The sequence below is a fragment of the Caloenas nicobarica genome, chromosome 1 (genome assembly GCF_036013445.1).
Source record: "Caloenas nicobarica isolate bCalNic1 chromosome 1, bCalNic1.hap1, whole genome shotgun sequence".
Lineage (NCBI taxonomy): Eukaryota > Metazoa > Chordata > Aves > Columbiformes > Columbidae > Caloenas > Caloenas nicobarica.
Genome location: NC_088245.1, coordinates 74,723,938 through 74,750,020, shown reverse-complemented (window position 1 = coordinate 74,750,020; position 26,083 = coordinate 74,723,938). Strand labels below are relative to the sequence as shown.

General features: G+C 37.7%; 1 protein-coding gene across 3 annotated transcripts in view; it reads left to right on the top strand.

Moving 5' to 3' along the window:
- Nucleotides 1–26,083, top strand: part of ATXN10 (ataxin 10) — a 101,410-nt gene that overhangs the window by 13,406 nt on the left and 61,921 nt on the right. For all 3 annotated transcript variants that reach the window (XM_065644605.1, XM_065644614.1, XM_065644624.1), the window contains exons 4-5: nt 15,483–15,579; nt 16,384–16,548. In XM_065644605.1, coding sequence (XP_065500677.1) covers nt 15,483–15,579; nt 16,384–16,548 — 262 coding nt within the window. The remainder of the gene's footprint in view (nt 1–15,482; nt 15,580–16,383; nt 16,549–26,083) is intronic.

Genomic DNA, 26,083 nt, shown 5'->3' with positions numbered 1-26,083 from the left:
CCTGGTAGGAAGACAGACAAGATGAAAAATGCTGTCCCCCTCCCCCCAGTTCAGAATTAATTCAAACAGGGAATGAAGAAGATGCACTAGCTGTACTTATGTAGAAATGCTACCTGCAAGAAGGTCCATTACATTTCTTTGTTAAGTGATTTGAGACCACAGTCTTCCAACAAATGGCTAATAAGATAGTGAAATTTTTACTTCCAGTCTTAGGAACAAAATTAAGTCTCTGCAGAATATAGATTTAATGGAATTTTCATAGTACCCTCTCCACATCCCTTTTGGCTTAGTTATTTTTTTTAATTTTAAAAATAGTACCTGATCATAGCATACTGTGTTTTTTTTTTCCTGTTGTGGGTACAAAGATCAAGAACACTTGCCAGAGGAGCAGGCTGATGAAGCTGCCAGATGAACTTTGACTGAACTTAGGGCAGACCCAGGTTTCTTAAGAGCTGAGAGGTAGTTCAGTGTGTTAGGGATTGCAGCAGACATGGGAAATATCCTATTCAGAAGCCCAAGTAGAAAATCTCCTTCATAGCATGTGTCTTGGTTTGGTTGTGTGATTGGTGGTGTGTTGTGTTTTGTTTGTTTGTTTCCTACAGCAAATCTTAAGCTTTCCAGCAGAATCTAGCAGATCTTTGGGAAGGTACGTTGAGGTTGGTCAAGATGATAGATCTTTAGATTCCAGAGTGTGAGATCTGGATTTAGGGATTCATATCTGAAATCTGGAAAAAGTCAGATGGCTTTATTTCTCCTTAATTGCAGGGAGGGCATGCCTGTTTTGAAGGAAGCTTAAGTTCAATAGACTGTGTCCCATTTGATCCTTTCATCACTTTCCACCTCCACCCCATCCTGAAGGAGCTTTAATCTTTTTGTTTGTAAATAGATCTTCTCAAACCTTTCACTGCTTCAAAATATTGCCGATGCTGAAGAATGTGCTTTGAATTCCAACATAATTGCTTAAAAAGTATTTATCTGCCAAAATACTTCTAAGGATTTTAACCAACCAGGGTAAGCTGCATAAAAATGCATGAATAGGGGAGAATATTAACAGCATATGTTAATGTCATGGGTAGTCCTGAACATCTCAGTCAAAATCAGTGTCCAGATGTGCCAGCTGTTGTACAAAGGTTTAGGTCGTTTGCTGCTCTTAATGTTACAAAGTCCAGAAGCATTTGGTAAATTATAGTGAATGATAAGCTTGAATCCTTGAACAGGAATTTGACTTCGCTTCCAATTTTCAGAAAAGTGTTCAGGTGTAGTTAAACTGCTACAGATCCTATATTCAGCACAGAACTTTCCTTTAAAAGCAGTGATGAAAGATGACTCTATGTAGATTTTATTATTATTTTTTTTAATACCGCGCTTATTATAGTAACTTTAGCATTTTCTGGTGGGATGTTCAGCAACATGAGTATCATATGTCTAACACCTGTTCGCAGCTCCTTTCTTGAGGGAAGATGTGTGGGAAAATATGGAATATCTTGTTTTAAACATTTTTCAAATAGTCCAAATGCCATGTACTTACACGGGAGCTACAAAGAAATGTGTATCGCTTTGAGCAGAAGAGGAGAAAGCCTGTGATTCTGTTCAGGTGAAGATGACCACAATGAAATGAAGCTTCTTCAGTATTTCTTCTTCTTACTATTATTACTATTATTATTTTATTTTTTCTCCTGCCTGCCTGCCAGCAGCATTAATAATTAATTGGGTTCAGCTTTAGTTAGTGTTCTTTAAATATTCAAACTGATTTGGACCCGATCAGCTATCATGCATATTTTCTTTTAGTTAATGAAAAAACAGTTGCTCTTGACCCATTGCTGCCTTATGAGTTGATTGTGGTCTAGGAAGAAGGTGTGTTGGAAATTACTTTTTAATCTGTCAATGTGGAAGAGAAGTACTCTGCAGAAGAAATGGCAATAAGTAACCTTGGAGTTCAGACCTCTGTAAAAACAAAACCAACATCGCTCCTTCATAGAGAGAAAAAAAAATGAAGGCATAAGGGTGTATGTGCTTGAAAAATGGGACGTAAGGAACCTAGGCTATCTATAGTTTCAGAAACACTATTTCTTTCAAAAGCCAGGTGGAATGGAAGGATTTTGTCTTTGAAATAACAAGACAAAAACTTTCTCTTGAGGTCTGAAGGAGAACACCACACAACCGAGCAAAGAGTGATACTTGATTTCTTTGTAAACTCTTGAAGGTGAAGGCGTACTATGTTTAAAAGCCACTGAATCATAAGATGTAGGAATTCCTGTAGTACTAGAAAATCACATTGACATTTCATTATGAGAGATCCCTGAAAAGAAATGAGGAAGAGGAGATCCAGAAGTTTCCAGGAGCCGCATTGAGTAGCTTGTCCCTTTTAAAAAACTGTTAAAGTAATTTTCAAGAGTCTACAGAAAATCAGATGTTTTAATTTTTTTTTTTCCCTGAAGAAGAATCTGAGTGAAAAAGGGAGCTTTGAGTTGTTATGTTTGCAAAAATACTCCTGAAAGCAAAAATGAATACCAGCTAAGTGATTCAAGTGATTTCTACTTCCTCAAGAGAGGCTGGAAGAAATAAACCTTTCAATTCTGTCCTCACTCAGTGAAACCAAACATGTTTCTTTGCTCTGACCTGTTGTAGTTGTGCACTCAACCATTTGCGAACTGGAGTTGTACTGGAAAGCTGAGTCTGGCTAATTTTGAGGGTAGGGAAAAGCAGGGGAAGGTGATGTGCTCAGATCTACCAAAAGAACAGTATGTTAATTTTCCTTTATTCTTTTTTTTTAAATGGGTAGCCATGTGTACTTAACCATTTCTTGATTCTTGTCAGTATTTATTGATTTATCTATTTATTTTCTTTCCCTGGAAGGCAATGGCAACAGCAGCACTGTTACTTTTGGTCTCATTAAAAAGATTGTATCTTGGCAACGGGAAAATGAGCTAGAAGTAGATACTCAGACCTTTTCAGAATGCCTCTGAATGGTAACTTTGCAGAACCAGTTAGCTTGAAAATCAGGGCATTTAGGGCTTATGTACTGGCATAGGAGTCTATCGGTGGCCTATTTCTGATACTCTTTTTTTTTTTTTTTCTGTACCTTATCATTTGGAATGGCTGGTCATTCAGCAATGTTTTTGAAATTGAAAGAGAAACAGAGTGGTCAATTATGGAACCTAAAAGTTCTTTAACAAATGCCAGTATTGACCAAGGGAGTCTGTCTCTTTTGTGCTTCTCATTTGTTTCCTGTTCAGTATCTTTCTGTTCTATTCTCTTAAAAAATTGCATTCTGCTTTCACTGCTTTTTGTAGTTCTTTAATCATGTTGCACTGAATGGTTTCATTTCCAAATCACTGCTTGTGTTTTATATATGAAAAATAAATATTTTAAAATATGCCCGGAAAGTGTGATGGACCAGTAAATTTTTACTAGACAGACATCATAGCAGAGCAAATATCCAGAGTTCACCCAATGCATTTGGGAAACCATTGCTAAGTTTTATTGCCTATAAACAGATGTCGTCTTTGCTGTTTGAACAACAAGTGTCTCAACACAGGCTTGATTATATGGATTTGATTGTAATGTGACTACAATTGGATAAGATGTAATTTTTAAATTGTGTCCTGGAGACTCTCAAACACAATGGCCACTAAATTTAAGCCAACAGGACTAAGAAAGGAAAAGTTAATCCTTCCTCTCTTCCCACATCAGTGCCCTCTATATTTATCTCTGGAGGAGGAGGCAAACTGTTTTGTTGGGGTTTTGTTTTGTATTTTTATTGCTGATATATTTTCTTTTCTGGTGAGCAAATACTGTAAGTATTTGTCGTGTGAGTCATATATTACGTGCTGATTTACATGGAATGAGAGAGTAAGTGGTTATAAAGCTTGAATCATTTTACTTGTCATACAAAGTCAAAACATCATGAACTGTTAATAAGTGAGATTTGTCAACTGAAGTTCATGTTCATATTAGCTTTTCTTTTAAGGGAGAGGAAGTGGGAGGGAGCAGTTCCTGAATGGATGCACAGTCCATGGAGTTAATTCCCAAAAAGCAGCATGAAAGGAACATGCCTCAGTTGCTTGGATTTAAAAATCTGCACTTCCATTTATTTTTGTATTTGGGGTTTCCTTTTGCTTACTGCTAGCATAATTAAACTACTTATGTTTTGCAGCTTAAATAAACCAGATGCTAATTTGAACAGACTTTTTTTAGCCATATAAATAAGGGACAGCCCTGATCTTAAGAGTTGCCATTTTCCATGTGTGATCTTTGCTTTGTCTGTCTAGGCTTTTTGTATGGGGGATTGGTGCCAGTACTTTGCTGCCACTGTTAAAGTAAAAACTATAATTACATTGTCAAAATAATATTTATAGTATTTTCGGGGAATAATTGTGGGAGTGTGACGAATATATTATACTCATCAAACTTTTATGTAAACATAAGCATGAGTTTTTAATTTGAGTTATTGGTGTTGTTTTTGGCCTTTGTGTTTTTCCAATCTGTAAAAATAATATTGGGATTTTCATGGTCTGTGTAGCATTTGCAGAGTGTATGCCCTAACAATCAGTTGATACACTATCTGGTAGAAGTAAACTGCTATTTGCACTTGTATTGGGATTTTGGTTTCATGTTTCCATAGCTTAAGAAAATCCTATGGTTTTTTTGAGTTTTGCTATCCCCTAATTATTATAGCTCAGAGCATTTTACTACTTTACCAAACAGGAAAGTTTTAAGTAATTGGTTTGTTCTCTTGGTACCATTTGGGGTTGTTTGGGGTTTTTTGGTTCCTTTGTGTTTAGCTCATTAATTTTTTTTTTTTTTTTTTTTTTTAAATTGAAGGTCAGTCTGAGTGCTTTTGAAAGGTTACTGTGAGCATCTCCCAGGAAGCATCTAGGAAGCATCTAGGAAGCAAGTATGAGGTTTTTTTAAGAATAGACAGTTGCACCTTTGCTAGTTAATGGTGCAGGCAGGACTTGGGCATTCTTGCTTCTGGGCGATGGTAAGTTACCAGATGTAAAAATACTTCAGTCCTGCCTTATCCTGCAGTTTTAACTCTACAACTGCTCTGTCTGTGCTGCGTTTTGGTGAACATTGCCACAGCTTTTTAATGAACTGTCTGTCTTCAGAACATCTATAGAAATGATTACAACCGTTCAAGCTGCATCCTTCCTAAGCATGTCAACCTGATGCCACCTTCTGTGGGAGAGAAGGTGCTTTGGGTCCTCATAGTTTGGTCCAAAATCCATTAAAGGCTGTGGGAACTCTGACTTGGGTGGGCTTTGGTTCAGGTCATTGTTCCAGGTCTTTGTTCTTTGGCCTTTTTTTCAGAAACTGCAAAATAGGGAGCCAACTTTTACACCTATTCCAGCTGTCCACAGAAGGAAAAGAGCCAAACTTGGACTAAAACAGGTCAAACTGATGAATTGTCCTGAGTTAGCAAACACTGAATTCTCTTTAGCTCTTGTGCATATAGTATTGCCCCTGTCTGCAATGGTTAACTCTTGCTTCCTGCACTGAAATTCTCAAATGTTGAATGTTGTGCAGTTGCACAGGCACAACTAACTGTGCCCTGCCTGGTTAGTGCAGTAAATTATATTTTTGTGATACAGTAGTAACTGTCATTTTGAGTAAACGCCAGCGTTACCATTGTTTTCAGCCTGGATGCATCTGTGTTCGTGCACGTGGCTTGGTTCTCACTTCTGGTATTAATACAGATACTTTACACATGCCATTAACATCTGGAGTGGAGTGAGGTTTGAGGACAGCAAGTTCAGATCCAGTGAAGAAGGGCAGCTTTAGGATCGGGGACACTATTTAAGTGTAACATTTTCTTATCTTACTGAGGGGAAAAAAAAAAGGAGGAAAGAGTGGGGCTTCCAACTTCCAACAGGGCCTGAATCATCATTACTAGACCCTTGATACCACAAACAACTGTAGTTGTAGGATCTTGTGTCTGAATAAACTCCAGCTTGCTGTGTTTATCCCATGTTAATCCTGTGGAAGCCTCCCCTCTTATTTAAAAAACTTTTCCTAACTCTTGTCTAAATGTACTACTGAGCTTGAATCCAGTGGTTCTTGATAGTGGGGTTTTTTTCCTACCTTGAGCTTGGTTCTCTACTTGAATCCTGTTGCTTCTGACTGGTTTAAGCTGTGCTGAGCTGAATTACTTCATTTACCATAGACTGTGAGTATAGAAGCGTATTATTGCAGTGGCTTGTTGAGGTACAGTCTGAACTACAGGTGAGATCCTGCCTAGTGAGGTTCGCCTGTGTGATGCCATTGACATGGATGGCATTGGAAGCAGACTTCCAAATAGTGACAGAAGTCTGGTGCTTTACAACAGTACCTTGTTTGTTGCACTGCTGATCAAAACTGCTCTTTCCATGATACTAATGGAGAAATTTTTTGATTGCTGGACTGGAAGGCAGGTGGTGACTGTCTCAGAGACCACGTAAATAATTTTGCTCCTTATAGGAGAAAGAGTAACCTGAGCTAATATCCTTAAGTTAACAACAGTTAGTAGGTCAGCAGGCTGCCTTGTAGGTTTGTCTTTTCTCACTGCTGATACTGCTTTTAGGCAGTGTGTACAGCTGTTTTGTTTTTTTCCTGCTCTTGCAATTTGGAGGCTTTCTAGTACAGCCTGCCAAGATGCTGCTGATTTATGACACATGCATAGTGGTTTTATAATGTGGACTGATACCCACTTGGAGCACAAAGGAAATGGGAGTTTGCTGATGTCTATTTAATTAGAATGTCTTCTGGTTACTTTGGTTGAGGCTCAACATGAACAGTAATGCCTATATTTCTCTGGACCTTTAAATACAGTGTTCCGTAAGCCCTTTCCTTCCTTCCTTCCTTCCTTCCTTACTCTTTACTGTCCCCTACTCTACCAGCAAATAATGTCAACAAGACTCATAACAAGCCAGGTTTCTAATCTACATAAATGTATGTGAATCAAAACTTGCTGAAATATCTGTAGATTTAAGATAGTCACCATTGGTTGACTGTAAAGTTGTGGTGAAAAAAGAAATTACTGTTCCCTGTCTTTTTCTTTTGATGTAAAGGCTGTAGTGTTTTTACTTTGCTCTGACATTGTGTGCTGAATCGGCAGCTGCAGAGGGCAACTCTGGTGTGGGCAGAGCCATCATGATTTTGATCATCTTCCCTCACAGCAGCTGCTTAGTGGCTGTTTCTAGCTTCCCTCTACATCAAAGGCAGGAAGAGAAACCAGTCTGTATCTCATAACCTGCTGCTAGGCTTTGGCCAGAAAAGGGCAGGTATCAATCAGGTTTGCCAATTATTTACTGTCTGTAATAAATCCTGTGGTTATTTGCAATAATGGGCATAGTGCAGGTCACACGCTTCTTCGCTGTCTTATGGCTGTGATGGAGGAGAAGAGATAAAGGACAAATAAATGTAAAGATTAGATTATGTTCTTGTGGGGTGTGACCCAATCTAGGTTGGTTTTGTTTTCCCCAGCAGTGGTGTCAGGATCGTGAGATCAAGGTGGGAAGAATGGGGCAAACAAACCTTTTAATGCAGAAAGTTTCCTAAAGACAGAACATCGTAAATTTAATATAGGGAGAAGAAATTTAGCTATTTTCACCTGTACCGAGAGAAAATGCCTCTATGAAAGAGTCTCCCACAGAGGCTCAAGAGTGCTGTGGTTCTTCCCCCAAAGAAAGTGAAGGTAGAAGGGAGTGGAAAGGAACTGGAGGAAGATCCAGGCCAAGAGAATAATGTGAGGCATCTGCTCGTCTTCAGATAAACTGTTGCTTTGGATCAAAATCTAGGCAGTTATAATTATGTAAAAGTCCACCATGGCATTCTTCCAGCCTTTTGGTTATCATTGCCGTGACACAACTTCCAGATTCTCCAGTTACATGAGCATTGTTCTGATGGAAAAGGGACTATCTGTAACTGGGGCATTTCAAACACAAGCTACAAGACTTCTTTTTTTTCCATTCTGCAGTATCCTTTTTGCTAGCAGGTTTGGACTGGGAGAGAAATGCCTTGTGCCTATCCTTCGCTTTTCAGTGAGAAATTTAGGGAATATTGCCAGTGTAGAAAGGAAGAGTTACAAGATTTGTACCAGGAAACATTCAGGTCTTTTCCTTTCTTCTACACTCTGGACATACATTACGTGTGGTATGGAAAGGACCGTAACAAGGCAATGAGAAGAGGCAAGCTGCCTTTATAGATATAAAAAATAAATAAAAATAAATGGTAATGCCCCAAACCACGGACACTAAAGCTGTTGCTGTGTATTAATGTGGACATGAAAGTAAAAATACTAAATGTAAGTTTATTGGTCTATTGCAAAAGGACTGTGATCCATTATTAGCCGGATACAGAATATAAATGGTCCAAGGGAAAAAAAAAAGGTCTGATATCCTTTCCACAGACTTACAGAGAAAGATAATTTAGTTTTTCTAGGGAAAATATAAGCACTTCAGTGGAAATTTTGGTTGAAATGAAACAACAGCCACAGTATACCATCATCAGATATAATTGGAGAAATTTGCTATAATCTTGGTTAGTGTTTTACATGTTAATAACTTTTTTTTTTTTTTTTTTTTTAGACCTGGACAAAGTATCATGTAGTAGTCTGTCATATGGTTAGATACCACGAATAACGCGTAGTGGGTGGCCAGTCCTTTCTGTTATTTTTCTTGGTTTCCTGGCATGGTTTAAGTCCAGGTTGAGACTCCCCAGCACTTCAAACTTGCTGATTTTGCTAGAGCTGGGTCTTTAAAGAGACATTGTCTGTTAGATTTAGCCTCAACTTTTAGGTTGATTGAAGAAAAAGATTTTACATCCTAACACATGCAGGAAGCTTATAAATGCAGTTCCCAAATCTGCAAGCACTTACATGTGTTTTACTTCACATAGGAGAGTAATCTCAGGCATGTGTTTTTGCTGCTTGTGGGGATATAACAGCAGCCCCATTTATTATGCCTTTAGACTTTAATAGATAATTTATTAAGGACATGAACACACTTATGATGTTTACTTTCTAAAAATCAAATTATGCAATTAAAATACCAGAGATAAAGAGAACAGTCCTGCTAACTGAATTTAATAAACATCGCTACTGCTGTATGAATCGATATCACTATGAAACTGATCCCATGTCAGGCAGTGGGCTGTCAAACTGATTCTTTCCTAATAAATGCACAAATAATTTTTTTTTTAAATCTACCCTTATGAGATCTTATTAGATTTTAATTTGCATCAGAGGCTAATTTGACGAATGATCTGATGGTTTCTTCCAGCTCTCTTCTAATTCGCTTTTAACTCCACATTTTTAATAACGTGGTGGGCATTTTTCTTGTCTTTGAGTCAAATTCTCCTTGGCATTTCTGAAGGGAAAGGAAAATAATTAAGAGTGTTACTTTCTTTTGGAGGCAGAGGAGATGAGGAGTGGGAACAGAAACTTATTAAACACAACATTCTTGCTGTTCCACAGATGGTAAAAAATGGGTTACTAGTCTGCACTGCAGCAAGTGCAGTATGATCAAGGCGGAAATATAATCGGTAGCTAGACATCCATTTTATTTACAGAAATAAAATACTAAGCACTGTTTTAATAACTTTAAATGATGCAGCCCATATATGTATTGTACATTCAAGTAGTCTAGACAGACTGTTTTCCAAGGAAAATACATTTTCATCAGTAGTTGTGGTATGATTCATGGTGGTGAAGAGGCAAATAACTCTTTTTATGACTGGAAGTTGCTTTAACTTGCAGCCACAAGGAAACAAGTCAGTGACCGGATGATAGTGGTGGTAACTAACATTTCATAGTTATAGAGGTCTACACCTTATGCTGAGTTGAAAGTTTTATTTTTCCGGGGATAGCAATATATCACAAAACATTCTGCCATTGTTTACAAACAACCGAAGGTGGTCTGTATAATGGCTGGTGGTCTGTATAATGGCTGGCGGTCCACAATTTAGATTGGCAAAGCTCACAGACAGCTTTAAGGTGTACAGGCTGTCGGGAGGCTGTGATTTGGTCTAAGTAGTTGTAAACCTTTGTGCGCACCCCTGGTGTAGAGGGGGGCACACCAGCTATATCTTTCATTCATAGTTAATGGTTACCAAAGCATTAAAGAGAGATATGCAAGTTTGCTAGCCTTATGTTTGCAGTCTGATAAGTGATGATGTACAGCTTCATACGTGCTATGACTGGATTTATTTTATATTTCTGTGTAACTCCAGTAAAGGCAAAGGATTGTACTTATAACTCTTTCTGTGCTGCCCCAAATAAGAGGAATGGAAATCTCCTATGACTGTTGTAAGCCTCTGCAGCTGACGTCAAGGTTTTTCAAGGTGGCCGGTAAGCAAGTTCTTGGGCTCCTGTTCTTGACTAGAGAAATTGTAGTAGGAATTTGAAAGATAAGTCTGATTATCCACCAGGAAAAAACTCATGTTCTGTAAGGAAGACATAAAAATGTTTATAAATATAAACATTTAAATAATATACACTACAGCAAAATATAGCGTAATGGCTGCGTGTAACAATCTAACCAGGAAAGATACTGGGGGGAGAAATTACAGATAATCTTGTTGGTAGAGACTTACCAGCAATAAACTCTTCTAGCTTTAGTGCTGGAACTTTAATATTTTTTTTTTAAATAGTATCACTTAACCGTGTGGAGCAGAAGGAAACAATGTATTGCATTTTAAAATCATAATGCTTAAAGCCTTTGTCCTACTAACTTCAAGGATTTCAGTTTTAGTGTAATACACAGTCTGATTATGCAAATGGCACTGCGTGAAATTACATCTTTGGGAGGAGCATGACATAGGCCCAGGCCTATGAAAAGTTCATGTGTGTCCTGCAGACCATCTGGGTAGTACTACAATAGAATTGTTAAACGAAAAGTGTGTGCTTGAGTGTGGTTCAGTTACTGTGTGATCATAAGAGACTGAAAGGAACAAGTGAAGCTGTGATCTTGAAGGTACTGAACTGCTGGAGCGCATTTGAGCCATTCTCATGGAGGGCCAGAAAGTAATAGCAGCTGTGTCACCTTTTGCATGGGTTGCATTTAGTGACTCTAAAAGATCAGTTTACATGTAGACAAACGTTTAGGTACCAAAATTCATCAGGAAGAGAGTATTTCTCCTTTTACATGTTACCCTGTTGTATAAAGAGGTTGTTTTTGTAGAACCCAGAAAATTCTCCATAACCCATTGCAGGCTGGTTATGAAAGCAACATGTAATCTGAGTATTTGCATTTACTAAAGAACATCCTGCTTTTACAGGAACCATTGAAAGCTCAATGGGGGGAAAATTTCTTCTGCTCTAAGGTTGATCGGTGTATCAGAAGTTACATCTTAGTACATGTAATTTCACAGTGGTTGACCATCAGGTTAAAAATAGTCTTGTTGACCACACACAGTGTAACATTTTTTTTTAAATTAAAATTTAGCTGTGCCGATAGCTACAGAATTATTTGTTAAAGGCAGTGCTTATAGATACCAACAGCTAGGGAATGGACTTAAGATGTTAAATAAATCAGTCCTATGGAAAAGACATAAGTTTTTATAGTTGTTATGAGTAATATTTCCCAAATACTAGCTAATGCAGCTGGAAAGATTGGTTGACAATTATTTTTAGTTTCATAAAGATCTGTAAGTTTTCAGGGGAAACGTGAAATAGTCTTGCTGTCTTTTTTTCTTTTCTTTCCATTTTCAGAAAGCACATGGCATATTGAATGGATGGCAAAATGGCTTCAGCTGGTATACCGTGCAATGAAGTCTGTCTTAATCAGCTTCTAAAGTCTGTCTTAATTGGCTTCTAAATTTTCTTGCTGTTGCTGTAAGGACAGCAAAATTGTTGGAGAGGAGAAAAGCAGTATCTCTATTCTACAGGTTTCTAAGCTTAGTTGAATCATATGTTGCAGCAGTCAAGTCCAATAGAGGTAAAACAAAGAAGAAAAATGTGGAAATTGAATGCTAAGAAGAGACTTCCATAGTTGGGAATGCAATACTTTTATTGGAGCATTTGCATTTTTCAACACATGCATACCCTGCTGTGAATGAACAGCTCTAGTTGGATTTTTTTTTTTGGAGCTTTCTTTTTTAAAGCATAAATACAAAACTATTGATTTTCTATGCTCATATCAAAATTCACTATCACTTGGTAGCTTGGTGCTAGGCTAGTATGTTTTATATGGAATCATCTTTGGAGAGAAGTGCTGCGTATGAGATATATGCATACTCCAAGACTGCCAGGTGCTCTTGTGGGTTTGTGGGGTTTTGTTTGTTTGTGCGTGTGTATGGGTGGTGTTTGTTTTAGCATAACCACATGGTCATGCCATATAGTACTGTAATGTGTTTTCACAGAACATGCTGTGATGAGCCTGTCTTGTGGTGCTCTAATAACTTTTCATAGAATCATAGAATATCTCAAGTCGTAAGGGGCCCATGAGGATCAATTTTCAATCACTTTTAATTTTTTGCCCCTCTTCATTATTGGCTTTCCATCTGTGACTGCTGGACCATGACACATAGAATCATAGCATGGTTTGGGTTGGAAGGGACCTTTAAAGATCATCTAGTTCTAACCCCCTGTCATGGGCAGGGACACCTTCCACTGAACCAGGTTGCTCAGCGCCCCATCCAGTGTGGCCTTGAACACTCACAATGATGGGGCATCTACCACCTCTATGGGCAGCCTGTTCCAGTGTCTCACCACCCTCATCATAAAAAATACCTTACTTGTAACCAATCTAAACTTACCCTTTTTCAGTTTAAAACTGTTTCTCCTTGTCCTGTCTCTACAGGCCCTGGTAAAAAGTCTATCTCCATCATTTTTATAAGCTCCCTTTATGTATTGAAAGTCTGCAATAAGGTCTCCCCGGAGCCTTCTCTTCTCCAGGCTGAACAACCCCAACTCTCACAGCCTGTCTTCATAGGAGAGGTGTTCCAGCCCTCTGATCATCTTCATGGCATCCTCTGGAAAAGCTCTAACAGGTCCATGTCCTTGTACTGGGGACCCTAGAGCTGGACACAGTACTCCAGGTGGGGTCTTGCCCTATAAGTCTGGCCAGCTTGTTGTCCCACTTAGTCAGGTGAATCCCATCAGCTCCAAACAGACCTGGCTTCTCAAATGTAGATCTGTGATCACAGAAGCCAAAACATGACTATTCATGCTCCAGTACACAAACTATATTTGGTATGTGTAATTGATCTGGCATCACACTAAGTACTCTGAAATGAGTTATTTCTTTTGTAATATGACTTACTTTTTTTTTTTTTTTATTGGTAGGGAAAAGGAGTTCAGGCACTGCAGAAGCAGTGCAGCAGTTGTATTGTACTCAGGACAGAGCACATGAATTGGTTGGACAAATTGCAAATTGTTAGCTAGGTCTTGTGTGTCATCTGTACTCTTGACATAGCTCAATTCCCAGGTGTTTGTAAAATCACATCTTCCTTTCGAATTGTTGAGATTCATCACATGAGTTTATTTGCATGGGGAAATGTTGCATTATCAAGACATCCTCTTTTTCTGCTTAGTTGTGAATAGATACAGTTGCTATTGTCTTGCAGATTGTCTTCTTGCCCATATATTGATTTATGTCCTCTAATTAAAAGAAAAATGTTAACCATTAGTGGTTAAAAGCAAGCACTTACAGATGGAACTTTTTTTTCCCATGGTACATGCACAGAATCGTAACCTTTTTCTGGATCCATCATACTTGTTCAAGACATCACAACCAGACAAGTATAGTGTTGGTTGCTTTCACAAGTATTAAGACCCCAGTGTGTGATTAATGGAGAACTTGGAAATATTTATTAATGTGCTGCAAATGTGTAGTATTTTTTTCATAGCTTAATCTTAAACAACCAAAGTGTAATTGATAGCTGAAAAGGGTCAAGCAAATTTCAAATAAAGATGGGAGTATAATAATGAACTTTGTCTCTTTGAGAGATCTTTCTCATAGTAGGTAGAGGGTTCACCAAGAGAAATAATATCCCGTTCCTAGGATTTACTCCCTTTTTTTTTTTTTTTTTTCTAGCAGGGAAGTGTTTCCATGAAATGTCTGCTAGAACAGTAGCATGCCCATGCTTGCTGTCCTTCAGAAAAATTCTGAGTCAGCAGGGTGGGAACCAGAGGGATGGGAGAAGCAGAAGCATAATGACGGGCAGAAAATAATAAAAAAGTGCAGGTGTGCAGGGAGAGAAAACAGATCTTAGGAACCGAAGCATAAAGGAGAAGATTATTCAAAATGCAGTGTAGAGAGGACATATACATTCTGGGCTTAAAAAATGTATATGGAAAAAAAGTTACTGTTCCCTAAGCCCAAGTGACCTGTTTTAGACTTGCTTTCTTAATGCTCCCAAGAGGATGTATGCCCAGACCTCTGTAGGAAATCTGTCTGCCAGCTGGCACAGCACCTTTCAGAGAGACCTAATTTTATATTTTCAGAACCTGGCAATATCAGCCACCTCCATCTGTAATAGCCAGCTGTTGTACTATCTGTTAAACTGCATTTTAACATTTAATTTTAAATTTCTTTGCCCACCTATTAGTAAGTGCTGGACTATTGAGTGCTGTAAATTGTGCCAGAAAAAGTGTTCTGATTTTGTAAGGTCTGTGGGTTCATGCATTTGTTTGTCATTAATTCGTATCTTTTTGTGGGCTCTAGGAAATTAACCTGTATGATGAAATATCATCTTCCCGTATTTTAAGTCTATATTGAGAGGAGGCTGGAATAAAGCCTTTGTAGTTATAGTAGAAATCTGCCATAATAAATTCAGCGTTAAAATTGGAGACCAAGTTACTTGGAGTACTGGCTTTAATTTTTCTGGGATAGAAATCAGAATGTATTGAGCACATCATCATATTATATAATGATTTGTCCAGCTAAATAAAATTTAATATGAGTAGCAAGGGTACAGATTCAGTTCTCTTGCAACAACATTTTCAAGCTGTCTCTGGCCAGCTTAGGGAGGGTGCCTGGGGAGCTCTCTTGGTAGCAGGCAGAGCTGGTTTTGCAGAGTTGAGGTGATGACAGGAGGCCTGTTTGCGTTAATGTAATCCAAGGAAGGAAGTCACCTCAGATCTGGAAGAGGCAAAGTGGCCAATGCCATGTGGCAGCTGCTGGTTCAGCGTGGGGCTGCTTCAGGTTGTGCTGACTGTAGGTAGCTCTGGCCTTTCATTGATTTCAACCCATCTTAAACCTTGACAGAGTTGAAGAGTTCTTATTAATCACTAATAACCAGTGTTTGATATTCATATAAGTCTAACTGAGGAAAACAAGTGATTTGTTGTTCGTATCATTCTAGAGTATTTTATAAAATCATTTGTATTAGAAGAGAAAATGCAAATGTTTGTGTACGATAGCAGTGAAATACTGCACTCAAATCTCGAGATGGATTCTGTAGCATATAGCTGTAATGTTGAAAAGTTTGTCTTATATATGAAATTTATTACTGTTTCTTTGAACTCCTATTAATATATTTTCTGGGTTGTTTTTTTTCAGCTCTTCGTTGTAGCCTCCAGTTTCTTGGAAACATTGCTGCAGGAAACGGAGATTCCCAGAATAGCATTTGGAAGTGTGCTTTCCCAGATCTCTTCTTGTAAGCATGGATGAGGGTTTTTTAAATAATGTAGTTTCTGTGGTTTTATTCAAATCTTTTGTACATGGTAGTTGTAGCTCTACTAGCACCATGAAGATTTGAAAAATAACTTTGGGGAGAATGGGACGGTTGAGACCATATCCTGTAGATGTTTTTTTTGTTAGTCAGGACCTTTAAAAGCCCGTTTGTTCTAAGCTGACAGTAAATTGGTTTCATATAACAGAAACTGGAAGAAAACTCCATGTCAAATGTTGAACTTTAAACATAAGCTTTATTTCAGAGATATTTTCAAGTATTTATACTAATTTCCAATAACACAACTTTTCCCTTATTCACTTTGCTGCTGTGCAGACCTGTCAGTATTTGTGGATCAAATGTTATCTGCAAAAGTGATTCAATCTTTGTGTCTTCCAATCCTTTTGCCTGCCACCTAAGCTCACCAGACTATCTTCCTCGAGGTTTGATGACTTGTGTGTAATGGCATATTATATAAATGATTTAGTGCTGACACATGACAATCTTGATGTGTTTGGCAACATTTTTCGTACTGAGCTAGTAACAAAGGCACATTCATTCAGTTTGATACTCATTCTGTTTGTGTTTCTTGGAGCCCACGTGTCAGCACTGGATGTAAAAAGACCTTATGATGATAGAAGCAGATAACTTCTGTCCCTCCTAGGCAATGACAAACTCATGATTCTCTGAAAGTAAGCAAAGAAGAACTCAGCGAGCTGAATGCCGATAGTCTTGTTTTTCCACACTCAGTTTTAACTTATTCTCTTAACTCCTTATTTTCTCTTGAAGGACGTGCCTAACATACGATGATGAGAAAATTGTTACCTATTGTTGTATGGTCCTGTTCAACTGCCTTAATTCAGAGAAAGTGAAAGAACTCCTGGATCCTGGGAACTTGACTGTGACTCTCCGTGTCCTGAAAGTCTACAAAGAGCAGTTGGAGGCTGAGTGGTCGTATGTATCGTTAGGTTCCTGGCTCCCCCCACACACACCTTTAAGTGTTTTTCTAATGTAAATCTTTGTATTAAAATGTCTAAATTTGTGACACTGCTAAGTAATAAATGAAGATCTATTTAGAAGTTAGTAATTTGGTACAGAGATAATTTTCATGATGCATTCACTGACTGGTTTGATTTCTGTTAAAATAAGACTATTTTTGTTGAGGTTATAAACAGGTCTTTTAAAATCATGGTCTTTTTTAATGAAACAGGGTTTCAGAATGCAAACCAATTTATACTTGTTTGCTGGGTTTGGAGATTTTTGAAATAAAGTTAATGCAGAATATAGTCTTACAGTCTTTGATTACTGGGTCACGCTAAGAAGACTTGTGTGACTAATGCTTGTGAGTACTATATAAAGTGTAGGGCTTTTTCTTTTTTTTTTTTTTAATTTTTATTTTTTCTTCTTTTAACAAATCTTTTGTCTAGTGCAACATGCAATCATTTTTATACCAAAACACAGGCATTTTGTTTGTGAATCTTGCACGTTTCACTCTCATACTTTAAAAGCACCTTATCACTGGTTTTATTCCATTGAGCTTTTATATTTTTTGCTAATGGCCATTCTTGTAAATATTGTTGTCAGTTATGCATTTGAGAAATGTTCTGCCCTGCATCACCAAGGATACACATTCATTTAATTGTTATATGATGTGGAAAAAAAGGATAGTTTGTATGTTTTTGTAGAATTCTTTTGAAGGTCATGTTTAAATTCAAAATTTAATTAGGAAGAATTGTTGAGGTTTTACTAGTTATTTAGAAAGTCTTTAAACAGAATTAAGATGATTGAATGAAAAGTAAATGTCACTTAATAGTTTGCTTTTGTACTGAAAAAAATTACTTCAAAATTTGTATGTGGCTGGGCTTTTTTCATAACCAGGTCAATTTGCTTGGGACATAACTAGTTTTCAGAAAGCAAACTTAGTTTCAGGATCAGGCAATCAGACTTCTATTTCAGAAGTGACAAATTGAGTCTCTAGTTATGGCATCCTGTCAATATAAACACGTGAAATATTGCTTTTCAGGTCATTATCTTGATTATCCTTCATTTTCTTTACGTATTGAAGATATGCTGAAATCTGTTTTGACTGAGATATGAAAGCCAGGGAAAGCTGGAAGACGTTGTCATGCTGTTAAATTTATATTTTGAAGGTAATTGGAGGATAAATACATCATCAGAATAAATGCCAAGGTATCCAATTCCCTGATCTTTCTAGTCTGAAGTGCATTCTGTTGATGTTACAATGAAAATGTCTTACATCCTTTATGGATGTTTGTGGGTGGGAAAGGGTCAGTCTTCAGAGTAATCTTGAAATTAAAAAGGGGTAAACTTCTACACAACACAGAAGACTGTGCTGAAGGAGAAGACATGGGTAGAAAAGAGTAATCCTAGTCCTGCCATAAGGCAGTTGCAGAATGTTTACCCTCTTAATTGCTGTCAGAATGCAGAGTTCCTCATACAGGGCTTATACAAAAAAAAGCATCTAACATCTTCCAGACATTAAGTAAATACGTATGGGGTTTTTCCTCGTACTTAAACGTTGTCTAGTTGAGTTTCAAAGCTTATTATCAGTTTTCCCAACTGAAAGAAAAAGTAATGAGTTTGTAGTATAAGTTTCTTGGCGTTTTATAATGTCATCGTGAACTGAATTATAAATGGAAATCTTTCAATAATGTAAGCACTGTTTTCAAGTCAACATAGGTAAAGTGCATTCACAAGTACAAAATCTAAACCAAAAAGTATATTGCAACAATGCACTATCGAGCATTGAATAGGTATTCAAATAGCATTACTTTGAAAGTGAAAAAGATAATTCCTTGCTAGAAAGGAGCTGATTTTTCTCTTTGTAGCTCTAGAGGCTTTTTGTGATTCATCTTGTACCTATTCCCATGTGTTTCTTGATCATCACATCATTTGTTCTTCTAATACTCTGTTTCTAATATGTCCGGTCTCAGGAAACACATTTACTCTCTGCTTCTCCCTTGTATTCATTGGTTCTTACTGTGAGAATATTTGTCATTCTGAAGTTAGTTTAAATGGCAAAATATGTTCTTTCTTCATATTAGATTAAAAAAAAAAGTGATTTCCATCCTGAAAGAAATGATGACATTTATATATGTAATATTTTTGGTCTACTTGGTGCAGAGGGGGTGGTAAGAAAGTAACGTGTGTGTGAAGGACAGACATAGTTGCTGTTGCTTTGAGTATATGTTTAGGATAAGTTTGGACTCTGGAGTATTGCTGCTCTTGCTTTGGTGTCCGGTTTTATCATTGCATATAATCTTTCTGGTTTGAAATAATTCATGGTTCATTACTAAGGCACTTTTTTTTTTTTTTCTCATTGAGTAACTGTTACTTTCTGATATGGAAGGATATGCATGAGATATAGTCACGTAAAAGTGCATTTAAAGATTTCTGTCGCTTTTCTTATTAAGTCGAAGCTAAGGTTTGGATGCCTCTCTGGCTGGACTGTAGAAAAAATATTTTGTCAGCAATTCATTGAAAATTTGGAGCTGTGCTTCAGCTCTCACTGAAGTACATACCACTAGGATTGCTTAAACGAATGTACATAGCCGCAGTATTTGCAACAGAGCCAGTACTCTGTTGTAAAGATTTGGGTCCCTTGTGCCACAGCTAACAAAGTGCACAGCAACCATTTCTAAGCAGCTGTTACAGCACTATATGGCTGAGCCGGAATACAAACTATTCTTCTTCCAAGAGGTCATGCTCACTCCTGGACTCACAAATGACTGAAATTAAGGTGTTCTTACTTTTAAAGTTAAAAGTATGACTTAATTCCTGCCTACCTTCTTGTCTATCAGCTAGAACATCCGGCTTCATATTATACTGAATAAAAAGTGAATGCCACATGTGTTTATTCCTCCGGGCTGAGCTTTTTTGCTGTCAAATGCTGCTTTTAGGCATTGAAAATCTTTCTTTGAATAACCAGGCGAATTTTGGTTACAGGCAAAACTTTTATTCACGGTTTTATTCCCTTTTATTGTGCACTGAAATTTATAAGCTAATGTTCCTCTAAGTTAGTATCCAGTGAATTCCACAAGTTATTTTTGCAGTTGCTCCCGTGAACCGTTAGGACAGAGGGAGGACTTCCAGGACAAATATTTGGATTTAAGGCCATTGGCAGAACTGTAGTCTCTCCCATGGGGACCTCACTATTCCATTCAGCTAGAACATGTAGAGTTTTCCACTTTTCACCCATCACAGGAGGGCAAGCACATCTTTATAATCCTTTTTTTGGTGAATTGGCAATTCTTCCTCTGTTCATGATCCCACATTCATGTTTAAAGTCCGGTTTTCCATCTCCGAGCTCGAAAAGTCCGTAGGGAAATTTCAGGAAGAACGGAACCTCTTTCCAAGTGTGACGCCTTTTGGCTTCTTCCTCTACTCTCACAGCAGTTTTGAAGGGAGAAGGCTTTGTCAGAGGAAATTTGAGATTATTCTGAGCAGTTCCTCAGAGCTCCTTTTTTAGAAGCAGCTGTTGGTAGCGGACCTTTTGCAATTCCTCTTCTGTCTGCCATAACTCCCTTTCCCAGTTAAAGAAAGTGAAGGAAGCTTCTTTAAAGGCAGGATGTAGCCTTTTGGTGTTTTCCTGTCACATTTGCCTACTTTTCAAATCACAAGATGTTCAGTAGAAGACAAGGATCTCCTGTTGGGGAAGAGGGAATGTCTGAAGTGTTTGCTGTGTTGCTTCCTGAGAAGGGTGGGTTATAAGGCCTCGGTTTAGCGACTCCTGAATCTAATCCGTGACGGAAAGCCAGGCCATTCACTTTCTAAGCAGTTTTTGAAACAGAGGAGAGCTATTTTGCAGATCAGCATAGTGAGATTTTGAGACTATAAGCACTGATGCATTTTTAAAACGTTTGTAGATTGACGGCATAACAAAAACTGCCTCAGAACTTGAAGAAAGGGCGGTAACAGTGCTGTGATGCATGCGTAAGTGTGTCTTCATGAGTGATGCACTTTTTATTAAGTATTTTCTGTGGCAGGCTATGAGCTAAGAAATAGTTAATAAATTTAAGAAGGAAGTCAGCTCTGTAAGGAATGCCCTGGTCAAATTTTGTATTCAGTCCTTGTATGATCATACCTGTTTATCCAGACCAGATGATCTGAAGGCTCATTTCATTAAGCGTGGGGTTACTTGTAAGCATTAGAAATGCTTCTATCTCTGAAATCTTTGAAGTTGCAGAATGTAATTCACACATTTAATAAGTATTTTCTTGATTTAAGAACTGATACCTCCTCCTCTTTCTTTTTTTAGAAGCTTGGTCCTCTAAACAGATCCAAGATTTTTTTAATGTTGCTACCTTTGCCATCTTTAATACTAAATGTTGTTGCATTTAAAAATAGTATTAATTAACATATATTAGACAATGTGTTTTTAAACTGCCTCTAAACTTCTAGTCAACACAGCTCCTGAACTTGTTTCAGGCTAGCAATCATGTAACCTTGAATACTAGGAGCTCTTCTGAAGTTGCTGCTGCTGGTCAAACTCCCGAGAGCAATGATCTGAGGAAGCAGATTGTGTATCTCCAACTGAGGTTCTTCAAAACATTGCCTGACTGGCTGTATACCCCTTTGTTTTGTAGCTTTTGGCTAAAATCTTAGAGCAAGAAGAAACTGGAAGTTTTCAGGACTGAAAGCTGTTGAAACTTACCTGTCTTGTCCTGAATGTTTGGATCTGTAGTTGGGCTTGGAAAGAGTGCCCGGAGCTTGCTGCTCTCAGAAAGTTTCAAGGAGTATGATGTTAACAGAACATACTTCAAAGCATATGCCTTTCGCAAAGACGTTGTCTCTGCAGCAACAAGTTAGTTTCCTTTCTTTGGTTTGATTTATGGCATACGCTAATTAAATTATCCTATCTTCTTGACAGTTCTTTGCTGTGCAGTTTTCTTCTGGGAAACATATTGTTCTTTGCAACATGCAGCTACTATCTAGGCTGTTAGCTTCAGAATTAATACCCTCAAACTATGATGAAAAACTTCAATGCTGCTACAGCCTGGTGCATGAGTGACCATTTCTGTCCTTTCTTTAGTCCTAAGACCTTGCCCTTTAATGTAGGGTCCCTCTTTCAGAGGTTGGTTATGATCTGTTGCTTCCATCTTGCTCTGCTCATGATCATAGTTGTGGGATTAGCATTCCCTCTGAAATACTTCTTGCACATGCAAAGTTTTTAAACCTCTCAACTTCAGTTCTGTTGCTTCCACTCTCTTGTGATTTTTTTTTTTTCCTTTTAGTATTACTTAGCTGCTTTCTATCTGTTCCCTAGCAGCAGAAGATTTGTCTCTTAAACTGTGATCGGTCTTTCTGTGTTTATGCATCTTTTGGTTCTGCTTCCTCCACCCCTATGTTCCATCTTCTGTTCACATGCAAAGGGATGAGCATGGTTTTTGAAGCCCTTGTGAGACATTTTATTTTTGGTGTATCTTCTGTCTTTTTAATAAACCTCTGTACTGGTATACATTTAATTCTTCTGAAGTGTTGACATGTTAAGTTGAACATATTTTAAACATGTTAGCAAATATACTTACTTCATAAGCTAATACTTTTTCCAGTGCTGTCTTCTTTCAAGAGCTGCTGCCTACCAAAAGATGCTATCTGGAAATTGGACATATCCTTCCTCTCAGGAACAAAGATGGGATACACTGTTCAGTAACTGAAATGTATTTCCTACTCACTCTGTTTTTCTGTGATTACTATGAAGGTCTGAAGAGCCCTCTGTAACAAACTCCTTTGTAGTTCCAAAGCAAGAAGAAAGCACAAGCAGTATCCCATGTCATATGTGCAGTACGCTGAAAAGGCTTGCCAAGCACTATTTTTTTTTTTTTTCTTCAGTAAAAGCTTTTTCTTAAAACATGCAGAGAGCTGTGCCTTAGGCTATGGAAAATTGTGGAGCCTTTCAAAAGTCATTCCTCTGTGTTTCCCCACACATCCACATCCACTCCCTTTTGGGTTAGTATTAATCAACAGCAGAGAAGTGTGTCACACATTTCAGAAGCTACTGTATTTAGAAGAGAAACCAGCACAGAATGCCATGAGATCTATTTTAGAATATTGAACCTGCAAACATATGTGTTTTGTAAAATAATTAGGAAAAAGTAGAACAAAATTACATTATAATTTATCCTAACCAAGACCAATGTGTATTCTAAAAGCTGTTTATTTTAGAAATACTTTGGTGGTTCCATTAGAGATGAGAGCATAGCTTGTGTCATCAGTTTTTCCAAGTGTGTGCATGGGGCAGTGTAGCTACTGTAGAAAGAAAAAACAGGTTGTATTTTTGATTCCTGAAGAGCAAGGAACGAAAATCCTCCATTTTAAAATAAGAGGCATAATAGGCCTTTTGGCTTCCAGAAAAACGATATTAAGAGTGTGGTTGGCTGTTTGGCATTGGAAGTAAGATTTTTCTGAACATCCACTTTCTCTTTTTGAAACCACAGCTCAATGATGACTGTAAAGATTAGGATGTGGGGCACCCCCTCCCCATTTTTTGCCTTTGATTATTTTGTCCTGGCTTATGGAAAAAAGCGTGGACAAACTAGTGCTCCTGTGGCAAGGAGTCTTGCCCTTGGACACCGATTTAAAGTCAAAGATGGAACTCCTCAGTAGAGTGCTTAGTTGGTATGCATGTGGTGCAGAAACCAGAAAATGTTACCTTTTTTTTTTCTTGCATTTTGGTCTGGCAACTCTGTCTCTTCTCTGTCTTTCCTCTGATAGTTTAGGGTGTCCCCTGCCCCCTTCTTTTGCTCTCCAGAAAGTAATTCTTATTTTTAATTCCAGGAAAGTTAGAGTTATTTTGCAAGTTCCAAGTTCAACGGTGGTTTTAAATAGTACTGACAAAACTGGAAAAGTTTCCTTAATTGTAGAGGCCTTAGTACCTTCTATTTTCTATTTGCAGTAGCGGTGTATTGGCATAGATCTCCTCAATCTTTCAAAGCCCAGCCTCACACATTTATTTATCTTGTCACTTGTTCCTTCTTGTATATCTTGTGGACAGAAGGCAGCGGGAAGTGATTGTATCGCGAGTCATCTTCCAGCTTTTTCTTGGTAGCTCTTCAGAAAAAATGATTCCAACTTTGCACATAAGTAAAAATAAATCTCTTTTTAGCACCTTTCAGATGTAGCTATCAAATTGAACAAGAGTGTCTTCTGAATCAGAAGACAGGTAATTACTATTACAGGTAATCTGAACTCAGTCTTCCAGACCTGCAAGTTGACTTGATGGACGGTGTCATGACTGGTAAGGAGGATGCATTCATTATGGGTAATGCCTTTTGAAGGTGGAAAGATGTTCACTGCTGTACTTGATTCAGCTCAGGAGAAGAGGATTGTGATGCTCAATATTTGGTTGAGCCTTAAATATGGAAATGTTTCTTTAGTCTTTCTTTGAGCGAGTACTGGTGTTCAAGTGGGATGAATTGTCTAGTTTCTAGACATCTTTGTGACAGCACGTGTGTTTCATTTGTTATTAAATAGTTTTGTACTAATCATTTTGATAGGGTGCTTATATTGTTGTGCAAGGCCAAAAAATACATCTGCTCCTAAAATATATTCTGGTCCTAAACAATTCCTAATGAGGCATATTGCTTTTTTAACATCTAAAAAGACTGGTGATATGGCTTTGAAAGGTTAGCTGTCTAAATTTTCTTCTTTTTTCTTCAAAATTTGAATGATTTGTTACATTTGTTTGTTGAACTACAATAAAAATCAATATTTCATTCTTACTAAATGTCTTGGATAGAATGATATTATTGTAGCATGATGAAAAATGCTTTTCGTTTTGAGTTTGGAAGATAAGTTTGCTCATCAAATAGAGAATCACCGTATCTTTTTCTTCTTTCTATTAAAACATGTGTGGGGGTTTTCCTCCTCATTTTCTGAGACGAGGGACACTTCTCTAAACTTGCTAATGGGATCGAATCAGCTTAATATAGAGCATGACATTTGATGATAAAGTTGATTGCTTACACCCGGCTTTGATTGGAGCAAGCTTAGTGGTCATTTGGAATATACTGAGTGCAAATGTAGATTATACCATTTCATCTTGGCTGCTTCTCAAGTTCAATTTGGTACAATGCAGCCCTTGTGCTATTGTAAAGTCTTTGAACTGAACATCTCCTCTGGTATTTATCTACTATGTAAGCACTTGATTTTTTTTAGGATTTTAGCCAAACAATTTTAAAAAGTCAAGAAAACTGGCATATTTAACACTGTTCATTTGTTACTGTGTTGTGCTTGCATAACAACTTTAATTTTCACCATTTCCTTCACTAAATTGCGGTGGTCCTCAGTTTATGCCAGTGGTTCTGCTGTTGGTCCCTGAAGGAAGTTTAAATCTTCTACCAAAGCCTTTTGTGTGCATCTGAAATGCCATATTCAGTCAGTAACCCAAAACTGAATGTCTTTTTATTTCAGAGTTGTGGATGGTCTTACTTTCCCTCATATTCTCCCCTGCCCCAAATGAAAAACAGGAGAGCTAAGGAGTAAAGACATGAGATTTAATTTGTTGCATTCATGCTTAACTACCAACAAAATTTCTGGGCATAGTAGCAAGAGTTGAAAGTGCTTTATTCCACTACGAATTCTTCTGTTATCTCTGTGCTGTATTCTTCATGATGAGTGGATAAGATAAAAGAGAAGCTTAAATACAGAAGCAGAAATTTCTGAGGTGTTATATCATGTCATGAAATTAAAAGCGTAAGAAGCAGATACGGAAGTCTATGCTCCTTTGTTCTGAAATACTGCAAGCTCCTCAACAGTAGAGGTCTAATCCACAGAATGTGAAAGAACTGTGCGAATAAATACAATACTGTAGAACCTAGTAGCAACTGTAATACAAGTCTTCTACTTTTCAATAGTAATCACTAATGTGCTCCTCGTAGCCGTAGATCCCTTTGTGATAATTATTGGTTGCTTTATTGAGGCAAATAGTCAAGATTTCCTCAATATAAGTTTAATCATGAAAATTCAGATTTAAATTCATAGTCCCAATGGCAAAATTGAAAAATCAGCCTTCTGATTGTCTCCTTAAATGTTCTTTTGCCATACTTCATTGTCAGCTGAAATTTGTACATTATGAGGCTAAGTATTGTGTGTTCTGCATAACTCAGATTATTATGCTTTTTTCTTCAGCAGCTCCAGATAAAAACCTTGAAAAGTAAAGTCAGTTGTTACCATTCTGTAGATGGCTCATATGCTGTGAATTGTTGGTTCAGGAATTCTAGAAGTGTTCCCCCCTTGCCTGCCCTGCTGATGGCTTGATTCAGTTGTTACGGCTGAGTCTGCATTGCTCAGTTGGAATACGTTTGTGCTCTTGACTTTGAGGAAGTCTGTAGGTTCAAATTTGTGTTGGGAAACTCTTGAATCGATGCTACACTACTCAGAATGCCAATTAGAGGTGGACGATTCCCTACACCTATACTTTTGTTTTTTCCTTGAACGTGTGTACAAATAGTAAAAAAAAAAAAAGCAC